This window comes from Gnatocerus cornutus, chromosome 2, assembly GCF_029298725.1.
Source record: "Gnatocerus cornutus isolate USDA-ARS CGAHR chromosome 2, icGnaCorn1.1, whole genome shotgun sequence".
Taxonomy (NCBI): Eukaryota; Metazoa; Arthropoda; class Insecta; order Coleoptera; family Tenebrionidae; genus Gnatocerus; species Gnatocerus cornutus.
In genome coordinates, this window is record NC_142234.1 from 21,461,360 (window position 1) to 21,481,877 (window position 20,518).

Genomic DNA, 20,518 nt, shown 5'->3' on the forward strand with positions numbered 1-20,518 from the left:
AGGTTCATGTTTATTTTGCCTGGACTAACGAGGGGTTTTTCAAACGACAGAAAAACTCCGAGTCTCTTGTAGCAAGCACGTAGCACGACAATTATTACAAAGTCACATTTTCTTCTTTGCACTCCTTTTCCGTTGAATTTACAGTTAAAAAATTGATCCGTTCGAGAGCCAAAATCCAAACAGACAAACGCAATTACAAACTTCCTTCGAAAGTGATCGTTTAATTCGATTTATTTTTAGTCGTTCGACCCTAGCAATTAAAAATTAAAACGTAATTTGATTCAGGAAGTGGCTCCAAACTAATTATTACAAGGTCAATATCGGTTATCTACATCAGTGAGCAATGTGTTAAAGTATTGACTTCTTCAGTTTGACACGCAAAGTGTTAATAACTTTATTAATTATTCCGAGGCGACAAGAATCACACGCATGTGATGTTGTAGCTGTGTTGTGCTTGTTGTGTCGTCTTGAAGATGTTGAGGACCGCGAAGAAGAGGCCGTGACAGCCGTCATGTACGTACGTCAATGGTAATTTCACGAATTATTTCCAATTTTGTCTGAGCATGTTCTGTTTATAAATATTAAAAACACATTTCAACATACAATTGTCACGCAAACACAATTTCGTTTTATTTATGTAATTCGAAAGAAATTATCCGCTTTTCTCTGTACTCAAATTCAGTGATAAACGGGTGGTCACTACATTCGTGCTCGATTAACAAAGTTAAATTACGAGGTGGAATTGTCGATTATAATGTGCATTCGTCGTCTTAATTGATTCTGGGGTGCTTTCCTGTTATCTTGGTCCTTTCGAGGAGGTCCGACTTGCCGAGATTTACCTACTTGGGGCTATTTGAGAATGAGATTGAGAGAGGATTGAATTGGAGGTTTCTCTGCGGAAATTTGACGAATCTCACTGTTCTAATGTATAGAAATGGTAATTGCAGTTAAATATTAGTTTTAGAGCTATGATAAGCTGAGTGGTTACTGCCGCCACATATCAAGTGGTTTTAGTTTCGTGGTAGTTGTAACTATAATTTTGAAAGGAAATCTATAATAAATACATTTTGGAGAAAATATGCACTAGAGCAGTTCTAAAGTTGGATTGTCTACTTTTGTTTTTTCAGTTTTGCTTAACAACTTGCAAAGTCATATAACTCTATAATACATCATTGGGAAGGTAATTGAATAAACTTTCTAATGAACTATAGAACTTGCCGGTAGAGTTAGTTTTGGCCAAAATATTTGAGAAAAACTGATGAAAAACGAGCGGTTTTTAAAAATTTTTTGACACTTTTGGAGAGAACTTTTAAATTAGTACTTTGATTTTCTATTGTAATTCGTCATTATAAAGGTTGAAATCTCTGTTTTTGCAGAGGTGTTTAACAAGTTTTTATCTCTTGCCATTTCAAAATTTACATGAAGAATGCGGAAACATTTTTAGAAAAAAATCACGTTTTGTTAACTTTCAAAAATTTTGTAAAAATTTTGATTTAAATACTCACAAAATTGTAGTTTTTTTTATATATCTCGCGTTTCTTATTGATTTTACTGGATAGAATAAACGATCATAGATAAAAATTATGTAGTTAAGTTGCTGGTCGAGTTTTTTAATTTATTTCGATCCTTATAAAATAAAATTTTCTAAAATATCTATTTTTTGTTCAAAATTTTTGGCCTTTGGCACAGTTATTGCACACTTTAGAAGTAGCAATCTCCCCAAATTTTATTGTTCTAGCTATAAAGCTAACAATTTTACTTAAATTCTTGATTGGAACTTAAATATAAAATTTTCTAAAATTTGTAATTTTTGTTTTTAAATTCTACTTTTTGGCACAGTTAATGAACAGTTTAGAAATTCAAATTTATTTGTCATAACTAAAAAATTAACAAAGATACGAATTTTACTAAAAAAAGTTGAAAATTTTTGAGTTGTTTATAATAAAATTTTCTAAAATCTCCATTTTTTGTTCTAAAATTCTGCACTTTGGCAGAAAATTATAAAACACTTTAGCCAAATTTCATTGCCATAACTAAAAAACTAGCAAAATTACGAATTTTGTTAAGAAAAATTTGAAAACTATTTGGTTGTCTTAAAATAAAATTTTCTAAAACTTCCATTTTTTGTTGTAAAGTTTTGGAATTTAGCACAATTAATAAAAACTTAAAAAGTAAAAACTTCCCTAAATTTCATTGTCATAACTCAAAAACTAGCAAAGATATGAATTTTAATATAAAAAAGTTGAAAATTTTTGAGTTCTAAAATAAAATTTTCTAAAATCTCCATTTTTTGTTCTAAAATTTTGCACTTTGGCACAGTTAACAAACACTTTAGACATTATAAATTTCCCAAATTTCATTCCCATAACTAAAAAACTAGCAAAATTACAAATTTTGTTAAGAAAAATTTGAAAACTATTTGGTTGTCTTAAAATAAAATTTTCTAAAACTTCCATTTTTTTGTTGTAAAGTTTTGGAATTTAGCAGAATTAATAAAAACTTAAAAAGTAGAAACTTCCCTAAATTTCATTGTCATAACTCAAAAACTAGCAAAGATATGAATTTTAATATAAAAAAGTTGAAAATTTTTGAGTTGTTCTAAAATAAAATTTTCTAAAATTTCCATTTTTTGTTCTAAAATTCTGCACTTTGGCACAGTTAATAAACACTTTAGATATCATAAATTTCCCAAATTTCATTGCCATAACTAAAAAACTAGCAAAATTACGAATTTTGTTAAGAAAAATTTGAAAACTATTTGGTTGTCTTAAAATAAAATTTTCTAAAACTTCCATTTTTTGTTGTAAAGTTTTGAAATTTAGCACAATTAATAAAAACTTAAAAAGTAGAAACTTCCCTAAATTTCATTGTGATAACTCAAAAACTAGCAAAGATATGAATTTTAATATAAAAAAGTTGAAAATTTTTGAGTTGTTCAAAAATAAAATTTTCTAAAATCTCCATTTTTTGTTCTAAAATTTTGCACTTTGGCACAGTTAATAAACACTTTAGACATCATAAATTTCCCAAATTTCATTCCCATGACTAAAAAACTAGCAAAATTACGAATTTTGTTAAGAAAAATTTGAAAACTATTTGGTTGTCTTAAAATAAAATTTTCTAAAACTTCCATTTTTTGTTGTAAAGTTTTGAAATTTAGCACAATTAATAAAAACTTAAAAAGTAGAAACTTCCCTAAATTTCATTGTCATAACTCAAAAACTAGCAAAGATATGAATTTTAATATAAAAAAGTTGAAAATTTTTGAGTTCTAAAATAAAATTTTCTAAAATCTCCATTTTTTGTTCTAAAATTTTGCACTTTGGCACAGTTAATAAACACTTTAGACATCATAAATTTTCCAAATTTCATTCCCATGACTAAAAAACTAGCAAAATTACGAATTTTGTTAAGAAAAATTTGAAAACTATTTGGTTGTCTTAAAATAAAATTTTCTAAAACTTCCATTTTTTGTTGTAAAGTTTTGAAATTTAGCACAATTAATAAAAACTTAAAAAGTAGAAACTTCCCTAAATTTCATTGTCATAACTCAAAAACTAGCAAAGATATGAATTTTAATATGAAAAAGTTGAAAATTTTTGAGTTTTAAAATAAAATTTTCTAAAATCTCCATTTTTTGTTCTAAAATTCTGCACTTTGGCACAGTTAATAAATACTTTCGAAATAATGACCTTTTCAAATTTTATTGTCATAATTGCAAAACTAGCAAAAATTCGAATTCTTCTTTGAAAAATTTGAAAATTATTAAGTTCTCCTAAAATAAAATTTTCTAAAATCTCCATGTTTTTTTCTAAAATTTTAGAATTTAGCACAGTTAATGCACACTTTAGACGTAGTAATCTCCTAAAATTTCATTGGCATAACTAAAAAACTAACAAAGATACGAATTTTACTAACAAAAAAGTAAAAAGTGTTTGATTCGTCCTAAAATTATTTTTTCTAAAGTCTCCAATTTTTGTTCTAAATTTCTGATTTCTGGCACCGTTGTTGGACGCTTTAGAAGTAGTAACCTCCCCAAATTTCATTGTCATAACTAAAAAAATTAACAAAGATAAGAATTTTACTAAAAAAGTTGAAAATTTTTGATTCGTCCTAAAATAAAATTTTCTAAAATCTGTAATTTTGGTTCTAAATTTTTGGTCTTTTGCACAATTAATGCACACTTTAGAAATAATAACCTCCCAAAATTTCATTGCCATAACCTAAAAACTGACAGAGATACGAATTTTACCAAACAAAAAGTTGAAAATATTTGGTTAGTTCTGAAAGAAAATTAATATTATGGAAAGTATTTACTCTAGTAATGAGTTTTATAGATCGTTGGAAAGCTTATTAAATTAACTTTTTAAAACATTATTAAATAATCCTACACCTTTGCAAAATTTCAAGAAAAGTGAAAAATTATTGACAAGTGTTACTGTCGAAATGGTGGATGCGCCGGGAAAATTAAAAATTCTAAAAATTTGACAACTCATTTTCTAAAAACGGGTTCATATTAAAAGCGAGCCAAGTGCGAGGTCAATCAATACAATAAATTATGAATAAATTCCCGTCTTTAATCACCAACAATCAAAGAATTGGAAATGAATCAATGAATATTTTAAGTAACGACCAGCAATAACCACCGCCAAGGTAACGAGTTTTGTCCATTACCAATACGTGGCACAAGAAAAACCACCATTAAGATGTGAAAGTGTCTCTGTAGTCAACCAGTCGGTGTCATGCTAAACGGGTCCAAAAATAGTCCCAACGCTAATGGATCGTCCGGATCCGCAGCCTCCATATACCACAATGGTAAAGTTACAAATTATCTTTTTAATTAATCGCTCGGCTATTGTATTAATTCGTTTTTTCGCCAGTTTTGTAACATAAAACTGAAAGTTTTAGCTTTCATTGTTTCTCAGTTACCATGCAAAGTGCGTGCTTTTTGCTCGGAATATGCAAATAGGATGTCGGATCTAAGGGAAAAATGAGAGGATGATGGAATGAATAATAAATGGGCGGCGGTATCGTTAACGCGGGTAATTAATTCATTTGAAATAAAAGATAATGATTTTGACATTAATTCGCTGCGGACATGCATAATTGGTTTGAGTTCAGGCGAATTATTTATTAGATTTGGTGGGCATAATTCTGAAAGTGGCGCTCTTGAAACCAACAGGGATTTTATTAACAGTTTGTTTGGTAATTTTTACTTGATGGGTAAGATAATAATCGATGGAAAACTAAACTTTTTATTGTACCTTTTTTCTCCATTACCTCTGGGGACGTCCATTTTTTGTGGAATTCTCTAGAGAGTTTTGACCGGCTTATAAAATCGCCTCCCATTAAGCAATTTACTACAATCTGCGATTTCGCTGAATCTCAGTTAAGATTTCCTTCTCTTACTCGAAAAAGAATGATAACGGCAGAGTTCAAACCATAGATATAAAAAACAAACTAATCCCGAAATAAAAGGACGAAGTTTACAGTTCTAGATATAAATAGATTCATAAATTAACATTAAAACTTAACCCTGGTCATCATAATTTTGATCCGACAATAAGTTTAAAACTTGCGGCTTTCAGTGTGGTCATTTTCCTTTGAAGATTACCGCTAATCATTTCTGTGTTCAGGATATGTTTCAAAGCACTTTCTAGAGTCGAATTGAATTCCAACATTTAATTAAACTAAACGAAACAAGTTAAAAAGAAGTTTCAGAGCATTTTTTTTGTCGGGAGTGAAAAATTATTTTTGAGAGCAAATCAATAACACTAGCCAATACATTTTGGGCGAAAATTGGGGTAGAGATAATGGAGAATTGTTTTCTGATTCTGAATTCAAAGTCCGTTTTGCGACATCAAGTCAGGAGTCAGAGATATTTCTAAAATTTTATTGTTGTAATTTAAATACTAACAACGATACAAATTTGACTAAAAAAAAAGTTTAAAATGTTTTGTTCGTCCTAAAATATTTTTTTCTAAAATCTCTAATTCTTGTTCTAAAATTTTGCACTTTGGTACACAGTTAATATACACGTTAAAGGTAATAATCACTCCAAATTTCATTGTTATAACTGAAAAACTAACAATGATACAAATTTTACCAAAAAAAAAAGTTGAAAATATTTGGTTCGTCCTAAAGAAAATTTTCTAAAATCTCCATTTCTTGTTCTAAAATTCTAAATTTTGGCACAGTTAATAAACTTTTTCAAAGCAATAATCTCTCACAATTCTATTGTCATAACATAATTAAAAACTAACAAAAATACGAATTTTACTAAAAAAAAGTTAAAAATATTTGGTTCGTTCTAAAAGAAAATTTTCTAAAATTTCTATTTTTTATTCTAAAAGTTTACATTTTGGCACAATTTATAAACACTGTAAAAGTAGTACTTTCCCAAAAATCACTTAAAACCAACAAAGATACAAATTTTTCTAAAAAAAAGTTAAAAATTTTTTATTCTCTCTAAAAGAAAATTTTCTAAAAACTCTATTATTTGTTTTATTAAATTTTTGGCCTTGAGCACTGTTAATACACACTTTAGAAGTAATAACGTCCCAAAATTTGGACTTTGGCACAGTTAATAAACACTTTAGATATCATGAATTTTCCAAATTTTATTCCCATAACTAAAAAACTAGCAAAATTAAAAATTTTGTTAAGAAAAATTTGAAAACTATTTGGTTGTCTTAAAATAAAATTTTCTAAAACTTCCATTTTTTGTTGTAAAGTTTTGGAATTTAGCACAATTAATAAAAACTTAAAAAGTAGAAACTTGCCTAAATTTCATTGTCATAACTCAAAAACTAGCAAAGATATGAATTTTAATATAAAAAAGTTAAAAATTTTTGAGTTGTTCTAAAATTTTATTGTTGTAACTTAAATACTAACAACGATGCAAATTTTACTAAAAAAAAGTTTAAAATGTTTTGTTCGTCCTAAAATATTTTTTTCTAAAATCTCTAATTCTTGTTCTAAAATTTTGCACTTTGGTACACAGTTAATATACACGTTAAAGGTAATAATCACTCCAAATTTCATTGTTATAACTGAAAAACTAACAATGATACAAATTTTACCAAAAAAAAAAGTTGAAAATATTTGGTTCGTCCTAAAGAAAATTTTCTAAAATCTCCATTTCTTGTTCTAAAATTCAAAATTTTGGCACAGTTAATAAACTTTTTCAAAGTAATAATCTCTACAATTCTATTGTCATAACATAATTAAAAACTAACAAAAATACGAATTATACTAAAAAAACGTTAAAAATATTTGGTTCGTTCAAAAAGAAAATTTTCTAAAATTTCTATTTTTTGTTCTAAAAGTTTATATTTCGGCACAATTTATAAACACTGTAAAAGTAGTACTTTCCCAAAATTTCATTATCATCACTTAAAAACCAACAAAGATAAAAAAATTTCTAAAAAAAAGTTAAAAATTTTTAATTCCCTCTAAAAGAAAATTTTCTAAAAACTCTATTATTTGTTCTAAATTTTTGGCCTTGGACACACTTAATACACACTTTAAAAGTAATAACGTCCTAAAATTTCATAGCCATAACTTAAAAACTAACAGAGACACGAATTTTACCAAACAAAAAGTTAAAAATATTTGGTTTGTTCCAAAAGAAAATTAATATTATGGAAAGTACTTACTCTAGTAATGAGTTTTATAGATCGTTGGAAAGTTTATTAAATTAGCTTTTCAAAACATTATTAAACAATCCTATACCTTTGCAAGTTTTTAAGAAAAGCAAAAAATTGTTGACTACTGTAATGGTAGAAATGGTGGATGCGCCAGAAAAATTTAAAATTTAAGAAATTTGTCAACTTATTTTCCGAAAACGGGTTCATATTCTTTTTGCACAAATAATAAACCTTTTAAAGATAAAAATCTCTCAAAATTTCATTATCATAGCTTGAAAATTAACAAAGATACGAATTTTATTTAAAAAAAAGTTGAAAATATATGGTTCGTTCTAAAAGAAAATTTTCTAAAATCTCTATTTTCTGTTTTAAAATTCTGTGCTTTAGCACAAGTAATAAACCTTCAAAAATTAATAATCTCTGAAAATGTCATTGTCATAACTTAAAAATTAACAAAGATAGGAATTTTATTAAAAAAATGTTGAAAACATTTCGTTCGTTCTGAAAGAAAAATTTCTAAAATCTATATTTTTTGTTCTAAAGTTCTGAACTTTGGCACAAATAATAAATCGTCAAAAATTAATAATCTCTCCGAATTTCAGTGACATAACTTAAAAAGTAACAAAAATACGAATTTTAATAAAAAAGAGTTAAAAATCTTTGTTCGTTCTAAAAGAAAATTTTCTAAAATCTTTATTTTTTGTTCTAAAATTCTGAACTTTAGCACAAGTAATAAACCTTACAAAAGTAATTATGTGTTCAAATTTCATTGGCATATCTTGAATTAACATAAACTTAAAACTTCGGAATCAGGAGCCCACTCCACTTAAGAAACGATTTTTTTCCAAAAATTTATTGACTCATGTAATTTCCACCATTAGAAGCTATTATTTTCTCCTGAAAACCGATGCTTGTGCGACCTTGCCTTATGTTTTTCCACTTGATATCAACGTAATGACTAGAAGTTAAATGTATGAATTTTTAAAAGCGTTCAAAATAGATGTATCGATTTGTTTGTATTTGGCGCGATATTGTTGCTTGGGAATTAATAGCTAATAAAAACATTTAATTTCACCGCCAGTTGATCAACAAACTTCTTAAGTCTGCTATAAACATTTTTTGTACCCTAAAAAAATCTCATCTTTACGTTTAAAGTGATTGCATGAAAGAAATGCCCCCGAGCATTACCTAAATGAATATTTTATTTATTTCTGTGCAGGACCAGAGAAATAAAAGTTGATGTTGAATAAATAATATAATTCTGGAGTTGAAAGCAAAAGTGTCGAACGTTAAAATAGCAACAGATTTTTTTCAAAATATGAAATAGCTCGTGGAGAAAATAATTTTTAGTGTCTGAAGAAACGTCGAGCTTTCCAGGCGTTTTGGGTTTAAACTACACATGTCATTACCGGCAATTTACGCTGCAGTTTAAGAATTTATGCACGTGTCCAAAGTAACAGGTGTTTCCCCGGTTTTTATAGTTCCTGTCACGCAATTTTGTTGATGTTCCCATCACTTACCGGAATTAAATTTTTAACTAAAGAACGAACCCTCAAGACTGTTGCAATTTTGCGCCACTCGCACGTCTAAATTTCCCAAAACAAACATTCCACAATTTGAAAAATGGCGTTCTGCAACCGCCACTAATCTCCAACGTCACAAACCGAGAGAAGCTGTCTAATAATTCCCGATGATTAAATTCCCCCAAAGATCTCGGATTCCTAATAATCAATTTTTTGCGTAACGATGAAAAGAAATTCCGAAATTCCTCCGTTCTCAATAAACACGTGACGGATCGCCACCAATATTGGAAAAGATCATAGCGCCCAAAAGGCACTTCAATTTGCGAAAGAAAGCTCAAAGCTCGACTTTTGATCCCGTCTTTTACACTATCATTCCCGCTGATAAATCGGGAGGACCTGGTCGGGGGAACTCGGGAGCTTTCGAGTCGGGCGGAAGCTCGCAAGCTGCGAGCTTTAAGCTCACACAGTCCTGAAACGTGCGCCCACCAAGGCATGCTGCTCTTCGATTTGCACTGAAAACGATCTAGTTCATTATGACTGAAGGTCAGTTTTATTTGTTGCATGCGCTGTTTCCATGTCTGTTCCAATAAAGGCGGCTCTGAGCCCTAAAGCTCAAGTTTTCTGGTTTTACTACGTCATGACGTCATGCAATGACGTCACTCTTGCCCCACTTGCTGGGCACAATTCGCTTGTTTACTTTCCTGCGGTTGCAAATAAAACTGCGACTTTGATAAGTTTAATTGGAGATGTTTATTGCCGCCAAACAAAGTCCGGGAATAAAATGACTGTAGCGAATACTCCGGGGAATGATAATAATAACGGTAATACCGGAGGCGGTACAATGGGAATTTATGGCGAACAAAGAGGCGGTGACCAGCTCAGAACCGAATTAATTGAGGTGAACAAGTCATTTCTAACTGTTTTAAACGAACAGACTACTTTTTCTTAAATTGAATTTTAAATTTTCAACGACTGCAATTTGATGTGGCTGTGAAATTTATGTTGGCATTGTTCGTTATTGTAACTGGAAATTTTCATTCAAAGCACAAAAGGAGTGGAGCTTTGAGGTTGGTTGTACATGCGTAACTGAGGAGGAGACTTAAGGGATTTCGGAGTATTTTCGTCCAAGCCTGCCGGAAATAAAATAAAAAATTGTATTGATCTACAGGATAAGCACTGTCCGAGTTTGTCGTGTTATAAATAATCGAAATTGTTAGTTTAAATTTAGATGAGGTTATTTTTAATGCTAACTAAAATATCGTTGGCTGGTTGGGATCGGCAATACACTGGTCGGCAAGTTTTGGGAAAAATTGTTCTAGAAAAGTGGACTTTTGATTCCGAATTTGAAGTCCCTTTTGGTCGATCAGGTCCGGATTAAATGAAATTTGTCGCTAAACCTTAAAACGAAAAATGTAGATTTTTAGTTTTATAAGTTATGACACTAAAATTTTGAGAAATTATTATTACTAAAGTGCTCATTAACTGTACCAAAGTACAAAATTTTAAAGCAAAAATTAGAGATTTGAAAATTTTTTATTTTAGAACGAACCAATAATTTTCAACTTTTTTAAGTAAAATTCGTATCTTTGTTAGTTTTCAAGTTATATCACTGAAATTATCATTTCTAAAGTGTCCATTAACTGTGCCAATGTGCAAAATTTTAAAACAAAAAATAAAGTTTTTAGAAATTTTTTTTACAACGAACCAAAAATTTTCAACTTTTTTTGAGTCAAATTCGGATTTTTATTAGTTTTTTAACTTATGACAATGAAATTTTGGGAAATTATTACTTTTAAAGTACTTATTAACTGTGCCAAAGTACAAAATTTTAAAGCAAAAATTAGAGATTTAAAAATTTTATATTTTAGAACGAACCAAAAATTTTTAATTTTTTTTAAGTAAAATTTGTATCTTTGTTAGTTTTCAAGTTATGACACTAAAATAATCATTTCTAAAGTGTTCATTAACTGTGCCAATGTGCAAAATTTTAAAACAAAAATTAAAGTTTTTAGAAAATTCTTTTTAGAACGAACCAAAAATTTTCAACTTTTTTTGAGTCAAATTCGGATTTTTATTAGTTTTTTAACTTATGACAATGAAATTTTGGGAAATTATTACTTTTAAAGTACTTATTAACTGTGTCAAGGTACAAAATTTTAAAGCAAAAATTAGAGATTTGAAATTTTTTTATTTTAGAACGAACCAAAAATTTTCAACTTTTTTTAAGTAAAATTCGTATCTTTGTTAGTTTTTAAGTTATGACACTAAAATTATCATTTCTAAAGTGTTCATTAACTGTGTCAAAGTGCAAAATTTTAAAACAAAAATTAAAGTTTTTAGAAATTTTTTTTTAGAACGAACCAAAAATTTTCAACTTTTTTTGAGTAAAATTCGTATCTTTATTAGTTTTTCAACTTATGACAATGAAATTTTGGGAAATTATTGCCTTTAAAGTACTTATTAACTGTGCCAAAGTGCAAAATTTTAGAACTAAAATTAGAGATTTGAAAAAATTTTATTTGAGAACGAAACAAAATTTTTTAACTTTTTTAGTAAAATTCGTATCTTGGTTATTTTTTAAGTTATGAGAATAAAATTTTGGAAAATTACTACTTTTAGAGTGTTTATCAACTGTGCAAAATTGCAGAATTTTAGAACAAAAATTAGAGATTTCAATTTTTTTTTTAACGAACTAAATATTTTCAAGTTTTTTTTAGTAAAATTCGTATCTTTGTTGGTTTTCAAGTTATGACACTAAAATAATCATTTCTAAAGTGTTCATTAACTGTGCCAATGTGCAAAATTTTAAAACAAAAATTAAAGTTTTTAGAAAATTCTTTTTAGAAGGAACCAAAAATTTTCAACTTTTTTTGAGTGAAATTCGTATTTTTATTAGTTTTTTAACTTATGACAATGAAATTTTGGGAAATTATTACTTTTAAAGTACTTATTAACTGTGCCAAAGTACAAAATTTTGAAGCAAAAATTAGAGATTTAAAAATTTTTCATTTTAGAACGAACCAAAAATTTTTAACTTTTTTTAAGTAAAATTCGTATCTTTGTTAGTTTTTAAGTTATGACACTGAAATTATCATTTCTAAAGTGTTCATTAACTGTGTCAAAGTGCAAAATTTTAAAACAAAAATTAAAGTTTTTAGAAATTTTTTTTTAGAACGAACCAAAAATTTTCAACTTTTTTTGAGTAAAATTCGTATCTTTATTAGTTTTTCAACTTATGACAATGAAATTTTGGGAAATTATTGCCTTTAAAGTACTTATTAACTGTGCCAAAGTGCAAAATTTTAGAACTAAAATTAGAGATTTGAAAAAATTTTATTTGAGAACGAAACAAAATTTTTTAACTTTTTTAGTAAAATTCGTATCTTGGTTATTTTTTAAGTTATGAGAATAAAATTTTGGAAAATTACTACTTTTAGAGTGTTTATCAACTGTGCAAAATTGCAGAATTTTAGAACAAAAATTAGAGATTTCAATTTTTTTTTTAACGAACTAAATATTTTCAAGTTTTTTTTAGTAAAATTCGTATCTTTGTTGGTTTTCAAGTTATGACACTAAAATAATCATTTCTAAAGTGTTCATTAACTGTGCCAATGTGCAAAATTTTAAAACAAAAATTAAAGTTTTTAGAAAATTCTTTTTAGAAGGAACCAAAAATTTTCAACTTTTTTTGAGTGAAATTCGTATTTTTATTAGTTTTTTAACTTATGACAATGAAATTTTGGGAAATTATTACTTTTAAAGTACTTATTAACTGTGCCAAAGTACAAAATTTTGAAGCAAAAATTAGAGATTTAAAAATTTTTCATTTTAGAACGAACCAAAAATTTTTAACTTTTTTTAAGTAAAATTCGTATCTTTGTTAGTTTTTAAGTTATGACACTGAAATTATCATTTCTAAAGTGTTCATTAACTGTGCCAAAGTGCAAAATTTTAAAACAAAAATTAAAGTTTTTAGAAAATTTTTTTTAGAACGAACCAAAAATTTTCAACTTTTTTTGAGTAAAATTCGTATCTTTATTAGTTTTTTAACTTATGACAATAAAATTTTGGGAAATTATTACCTTTAAAGTACTTATTAACTGTGCCAAAGTGCAAAATTTTAGAACTAAAATTAAAGATTTGAAAAAATTTTATTTGAGAACGAAACAAATTTTTTTAACTTTTTTAGTAAAATTCGTATCTTGGTTATTTTTTAAGTCATGAGAATAAAATTTTGGAAAATTACTACTTTTAGAGTGTTTATCAACTGTGCAAAATTGCAGAATTTTAGAACAAAAATTAGAGATTTCAATTTTTTTTTTAACGAACTAAATATTTTCAAGTTTTTTTTAGTAAAATTCGTATCTTTGTTAGTTTTTAAGTCATGACAATAAAATTTTAGGAGGTTACTATCTTTTTAAGTGTTCATTAAATGTGCCAAAGTGCAAATATTTAGAATAAAAAACAGACATTAAAAAACTGTATTTCAAGACGAACCAAAAATTTTTTCCTCACCAAAAACTTATTAAGCCAATATCTCTGATGTCGCAAAACGACCTTCGAATTAAGAATTAGCAGACAATTCTACTTCAGAAACGACTTTTCGCTGCTTCAGTTCAAAATTTGTTGACCCAAAAACGAATTTTCGTCACAACTCCAAGTGCAACTAAAAATATCTCGTAAACAAACTTACATTATAAAACCACACATTTATTTTTAGAGTTAATCCAATTCTTTTTATCGCTTAAGGCTATCTAGCTGACGAATCCCACAATTACCGTAATAAGCGACGATATAAAACTTTTACGTCGTAATATATTCTTCGAAAGTTTTTCTATTCTAATATGATATATGATATTACATCGTAAAGACACAAATGATCTATTGAATTACTTCTTGTGAACATTATCGCGTCCAATTTTAGTAAAAAAATCTTAGGCAATTCCGGATCGATACAGGCGTAGTTGCCAGAACGAGATAATGAGCTCATGCATGCACAATTTCCCAGAAAAAATATAGTATTGTTGTTTGGACCGAACTTTTTTGTTTGTTTGTTTAATCCAGTTCTACCCTTTTGTTTGTTGCGCAAAAAATTAATTTAATACATTCTAGATTGGGAACAAAGTTACATAAAATAAAATCCAGTTTAAACTTCATACAAACAAATCAAAGTCTGACAGAAACTCAATTTTGCTCCACTACATTTCAAATTCGCATTTTTATTGGCTGTAATATTTTCGTTTATTGTCCATTACAATGTAATCTAACCGTCGAATTTCTCACAGCAAATTTAGTTTACATGATTTGTGGCTTCTGTGTAAAAAATGAATAAAAAGAGTTTCCTCGTCTTGCGGACACAAAATTCCACTCTTAACTAATAAACGTGGTCATAATGGAGCTCAAACACGCCGAAGATAATTAACTCCGATAATCTTTTTTATTTGTCTCCACCTATTTCAATTTGGCGCTCAAGAGAACTCATTTTTTTCCACGTGAAACACTGTTTTAATTCTTCCAATTGCCATCCGTCTTTCCATCTCGAATATCACGAGATTTGTGCAAATATTGAAACAGGACAGATTTGAATATGGTATTTCCATGAATCCACACACTTATTCCGCAATCACGTCAAGTTTCCTGCTGTGGAAACCTGCGATATCTATCAAGTTGATTGGTTTGATTAGAAGAGATTTAAGACTTTGCAGGGAGGATTCAAACAACGTAAAGTTCTGAGATTTCGCGTTCATAAATAGAATATTGTATTTTATGTGGCCTCATGAGCACAGTTATGGAAAACTGGTTATTATAACCGTGCAGAAATGGTGGATGCGCCAGGCAAACTTTACTTATTAATAAACGTCGATCTCATTTGTGTGAAATTTCGAGCACACATTGTCGTTTCTGAAAAAGAAAACTCTCTGCTACATGGCGCGTAAACCAGGAATTTCTCTCATAATACTAAAAGATAATTAGCGAAATTACTTGGCAACAACGATCGATCGTCGCAGAATTTCTAATTCTGCCCGTAAGGCAACATATGTTAATTAATCGAACAATATAATGATGTCGTTATAAATTAAATGTTGAGTCAAGACGGAAAATGTGGGCTTTGATGTTCTGTGGATTGTTTAGTACCGTCTGGTATTAATGGGGAATTATGAGAGATGTATTGTCGTGTTGGTAGGAATTATTGATGGTTGAAGAGTTGATGCGTTGGAGATTAGAGGAGAATGGAGTTACAACAGTCGGAATATGTTATAGTGTGCAATAAATTTGGTTCAAAGGGCGCAGGAGTTTGTTTGGCGTTTCATTGTGAATAATAGTGGGGCATGCATATTGTGAATTGGTTACAAGAATTAGAGGGACAAATTTGTAAAGGAAAATTTGGAGTTTTTTTTAAGGGAAAGTTGAAAAAATTACTGATATTTGTTCATAAAAATCGCGGAAAAATCCGTAGTATGTGTTTTTGAGACTACACATACTTTCGAACTTTCAAAAATTTGACCCCAAAAAGTTCAAACGACCATAACTCAATTATTTGTTGACATACACTAAAAAATAATTAGTTTTGGATTTTGCGTAAAGTTCTGCGTTAAATGAGCTTAATGAAACAAGTTTGCTCCAAAAACAAGCGAGATATCGACCTCAGAACTTTGACATAGTTTTAGTTATGAATTTTTCCGAAAAACTTTCAACTTTTGGAAAATCTAAGAACTATTTTATATGTAAATAATCGCGAGAAAAACGATGGCGCAAACCGCATCTTAATATCTGAAATAGTTTTCGAGATATCGAGCACGAATTGTTTTGAACCTGCAAAAATTTGGCCTTCTGGCGACAACCCAAAATTTCAAACGGTCATAACTCGGTTATTTGTTGACTAAAATTAAAAAATTCTTATGTTTTGGGATTCAGCGTAAAATTATACGTAAAATGAGACCCAAATTTGTTGAGTTTGCTTAATAAATAAACGAGGCATTGGCCAAAAACTGTATTGAAAACGTCATTTGAGGAGGGTGATTTTCAATCAATGTTTTCAAAATGAAAACGACGTTTAATAGCTTTGAATTATACATCAGTCGAAAGAGGAGCTCAAAATCTATCTACTGGCCAAATTTGAGATCTATAGGACAAATGGTTTACGAGTTATGCCCAAAAATAAAAAAAAATGAAAAATTTTCAGCGTTTGAGTCGTAATTTTTTTTCGCGAAAAATCGACTATCGAATTTTGGGCTTTTGAGAACATTTCCTAACGTAAAATGAGCCGAAAAAAAGAATGACACAAACCGCATCTCAACATCTCAAGTAGTTTCCGAAATATTTAACCTTAAAAATTACGAAAAATGAGAAAAATTGAAAAACAACTTTCCGAAATTTTGATTGGTCATACCTCGGTTATCTGTTGTCGGATCTGAATTTAAATCCCAGATTTGAAATCTGCGTAAAATTTTGCGTAAAATGATGTATAATAACGCAAGTTTACTCCAAAAAATAAGCGAGAAAGTGACATCCAAATTCAAATTATTTTTGCAAAAATGGTGGATGCGCCGGGAGAAACACATACCTAAAGTTCGTTATTTTTATTCTCATGTTTAATTTAAATGTCACGCTAAATAAATATTGAAATAATTAATTATAAAATTCCTTCGCAGATCTGCGCACTTATTTCAATAAAAACTTCCTCTTGATATGACGAGTTTGTTTCTATTGCTTTGTTAAGAAAATTAAGTTCCTTAATCAGTGGTATAATTAGGTTTTATAATGTAGACGTTGCAGTTCACGAAAGAAGCAGCAATTTTCCAATCTTGTAATTACCTCCACTAAGAACTCTTTTAATTAAGTCGAAAAAAATCAAATATAAAGTAGTGTTTTTCCCCAACTTAAAGCACTTAAACTGTCAATGGCATATCACAAAGGTGAAATTATCTGCTTTGTCAAACCTAAGTCTCTTGAGAGCAAATTAAGTGAAAAATGTCGCACCAATCCCAGCCAAGCTAAAATCACGTGTTCCCGACCCCGCTCGACATTTTCCGATTTGCACTTGTAGTCTCTACTGTACCATTAGCTCTGCTCTTAGTCCGGTGTTATCTGTGACGCAATCACGAACCACCACCAGGTGACACTCCCCTGTAGCATTGTCTCACCTCTCCAAAACTCCACCTAGGGTTTTCCTCAAAATAATTCGAACTGAAGCCACATTAATCTGAACCGATCAACTCAATAAAGCACATTCCCATTTAGTTGTGCACGTTTCTAATCACATTTCCAATAGCGCAGCGGCTCGATCTCCCTTCAGCTATTATTTAAACATTACGTGCCCACCTATTTTCTCATTTTTGGCATTATTTAGTCGGCGTTATTAAATACTTCCTTGCAAGAACTTTATTACATTTTTCGTCAAATTTTAATATTGCGCCGACTTGATACGCCGGAATACTTTAACAGTAACACGGCCCGTTTTATTGGTTTTCGCGATTCCACCTCGGAAAAATTTCACATTGTTTTATTGTCATACCTGCGCGAGGAAAATCTTCCTTGATCTCCCCCAACTGGCGTAATTACCTGCCGATAAAGTCGCGCTTTTCAGGGCCGATAACAACGTGTTGCGGGCGTGATGGATGGCTTTCGAAGCACCAAAAACATTTGCATAATTCACAGATTTATGAATTTTAATAGCACAGTATCGATTCTGTGTGGAAGAATTAAGCGGGAATTAATGATTCGCACAATTAGCGTCGAAGTTACGAGCGCCTGCATTAATGTATTGCTGTTTCCTCATCTGGTTTTGTCGGGGTCTTGCGTTCTTTCATCTGGTAATGCGTTTTTTCCGAGTTGTTTCCTCCGCACACACTAATGTGATTAGTACAATTTAAATTTCAGTTGTTTGACCCTGAGTTTTTCGCTGGTTAGTGTCTTTTTTGCGGTCAATTGGAGAGATAACATCTCTTTCTGCTGGAAGTTTACTAGCAACTTTAAGTAGTTCTAATTTGGTTGTTTATTATCGTACGTGGAAAAATGACACAGACTTGGATTCTGCGTAAAATTATGCGTAAAATGAGCACCAATACTTTAATATTGCTCCGTAAACAAGCGAGATATTGACAAAATTAGATTTAGAGTCTCTAAAACCGTAAAAGAGAGCTACTTTTGGTCTTAAAATTTATTTTCTCAAATTTTGAATTCAAGTTAAGATCGCACACTACAATTCAGCCAAATTAGAACAGAAACAATAAAGCCTTTCCTCCTCCAACAGAAAAATTAGTTCAATATTAAGTGTATTGTAACAAAATTTGGTCAAAGCATTTAGCTGTGTCGAGTTTGTCATTACGTAAAAGCTTTTTTATTACGCTTTTACAACCTACAAACCAACATCTCGTGAGATAAATGACACTTGCAGAAATATTTATTTAAGTGAGCGAATTTAAAATAATTTTCTCTTAAATTCCAACACTGGTTACAAATTACAACGACTCCCAATGAATTAAACTAATGGAAACATTTAATAAAAATAGAGATAATTGACGTGTTTACTTTGCCGTTCACGTGGCTGACCTTTCGACCAATTCAATTTTGTTACAAAATTAAGCAAGTACGCGATACCTTAACACTCGTCAAAACGATTTTGTCCCCGAGCTCGATTTCCGCTTTGTTTCAGAGTGCCTTATTGGAGCGTTGTGTTGCAGCACTGAACTGTACAAGTGTTGTTTTGCAGAAAAGGGACTCATCTATTGATTCAGTGTGGTATTATAGTGTTACAAAGTATTTTTAAGGTGGAACTAATCAAGTGTCTAAACTCTCATGTGAGCGCCGAGTCGATAATCCAAATATTTTGGTTGCTTTGTGAGATTATCGCACGTTTTTATTTCCAAAAACGAAAACAATTTAATGTGTGTTTGGTTAAGGCGAGTTTATCAATTTTTAAAGCAAATAATGAGGGCGAAATTTCGAATTTGTAATGCGTGACCGAGGGAAAATTGTATTTTCATGTTGGTGAAGTTTTAACCGATTTTGCGTGTTTTGAGAGACTGTTTTTTCAATTTATTTGGTTTCAACAGTTTGACATGGCGATTGGGTCTATTTTTCCGCTCTAAACAAGCGCCTATTGTGGACGTGCAACTGCGAAACAGAATTTGGGGGCAGAGACAGTTTTAAAAATTGAACGATTTTTTTTATCCGGGAAGAGAAATTGGTATTAAACTGTGGAGGCTCCGGGGAAATATATTACAAGACTTTTCGTTCGTTTTTAATATCTCTTTTACGATTTATTAAGAAGAGAAATATGTGTTGATATTGCCCTTGCAACACGTTCAAAAATAATTTATTACGATATTTTACTCCTATATACTGTAACGCGAAATGGTTTATCAAACGAAAATTTCAAGTCAAAAGCATAATTTTCTCTTTGCGCATAGCGTAAAGCCGGTGCGGTGCAGTGGAGTTTTAGTGTCGTAAAGAGGTTGGAACGAGTATTTGAGTGCAGATATTGAATAATGGTGGAAAATATATTCCATGTTGGTTTAACTTTGGTAGCTAAGTGGATAAATTTGCAAGACAAATATGCTAGACTTTAGTTTTAATGCATTTCTAATTTGATGAGAAAATGCATTGTGAATAATAAGGAAATATTAGTCGACAAATTTTCTAAAGTGTGATTATGAATCTGAAGTCCGTTTTGCTCAGAAATAAAAAATTTTTCTAGGACGAACCAAAATTTTATATTTTTTTATTAAAATTCGTATCTTTGGTGGTTTTTGAGTTATGACAATGAAATTTGAAGAATTTATTATTTCTAGTGTTTATTAACTGGACCAAAGTGAAGAACTTTAAAATAAAAAATAGAGATTTTAGATTTTAAGGCAGCTCAATAATTTTCAAATTTTTCTAAGCAAAATTACTATTTTTGCTAGTTTTGCAATTATGACAACGAAATTTGAGAAAGTTATTATTTCAAAAGTGTTTGTTAACTGTGCCAAAGTTCAGATTTTAGACCAAGAATTTTAGAAAATTTTATTTTAGGACAACCCAATGATTTTCAAATTTTTCAAAGTAAAATTCGTATCTTTGCTAGTTTTTGAGTTATGACAATGAAATGTTGGGAGGTTATTATTTATAAAATGTTCATTAACTGTGTCAAACTTCAAAATTTTAGAACAAAAAATAGAGATTTTAGAAAATTTTATTTCAGAACAGCTCAAAAATTGTCAAGAGTCAACTTTTTCAAGTAAAATTCGTATCTTTCTTAGTTTTTGCGTCATGACAATGAAATTTAAGGAAATTATTAATTTTTAAGTGTTCATTAACTGTGGTAAATTCCAAAATTTTATAACAAAAAATGGAGATTTTAGA

General features: G+C 29.5%; 1 protein-coding gene across 11 annotated transcripts in view; it reads left to right on the forward strand.

The window, feature by feature from the left end:
* Positions 1-20,518, forward strand: part of LOC148180081 (band 7 protein AGAP004871) — a 65,210-nt gene that overhangs the window by 7,780 nt on the left and 36,912 nt on the right. Inside the window, exon 1 of one of the 11 annotated variants that reach the window (XM_088050634.1) lies at positions 4,728-4,815. The exons of 8 other annotated variants lie outside the window; for them this stretch is intronic. In XM_088050634.1, coding sequence (XP_087906760.1) covers positions 4,743-4,815 — 73 coding nt within the window. In that variant the 5' untranslated portion in view covers positions 4,728-4,742. Of the gene's footprint in view, positions 1-4,727; positions 4,816-9,632; positions 9,716-20,518 lie in introns of those variants that run through there. 2 more of the 11 variants (XM_088050640.1, XM_088050641.1) reach the window with 2 other exon arrangements.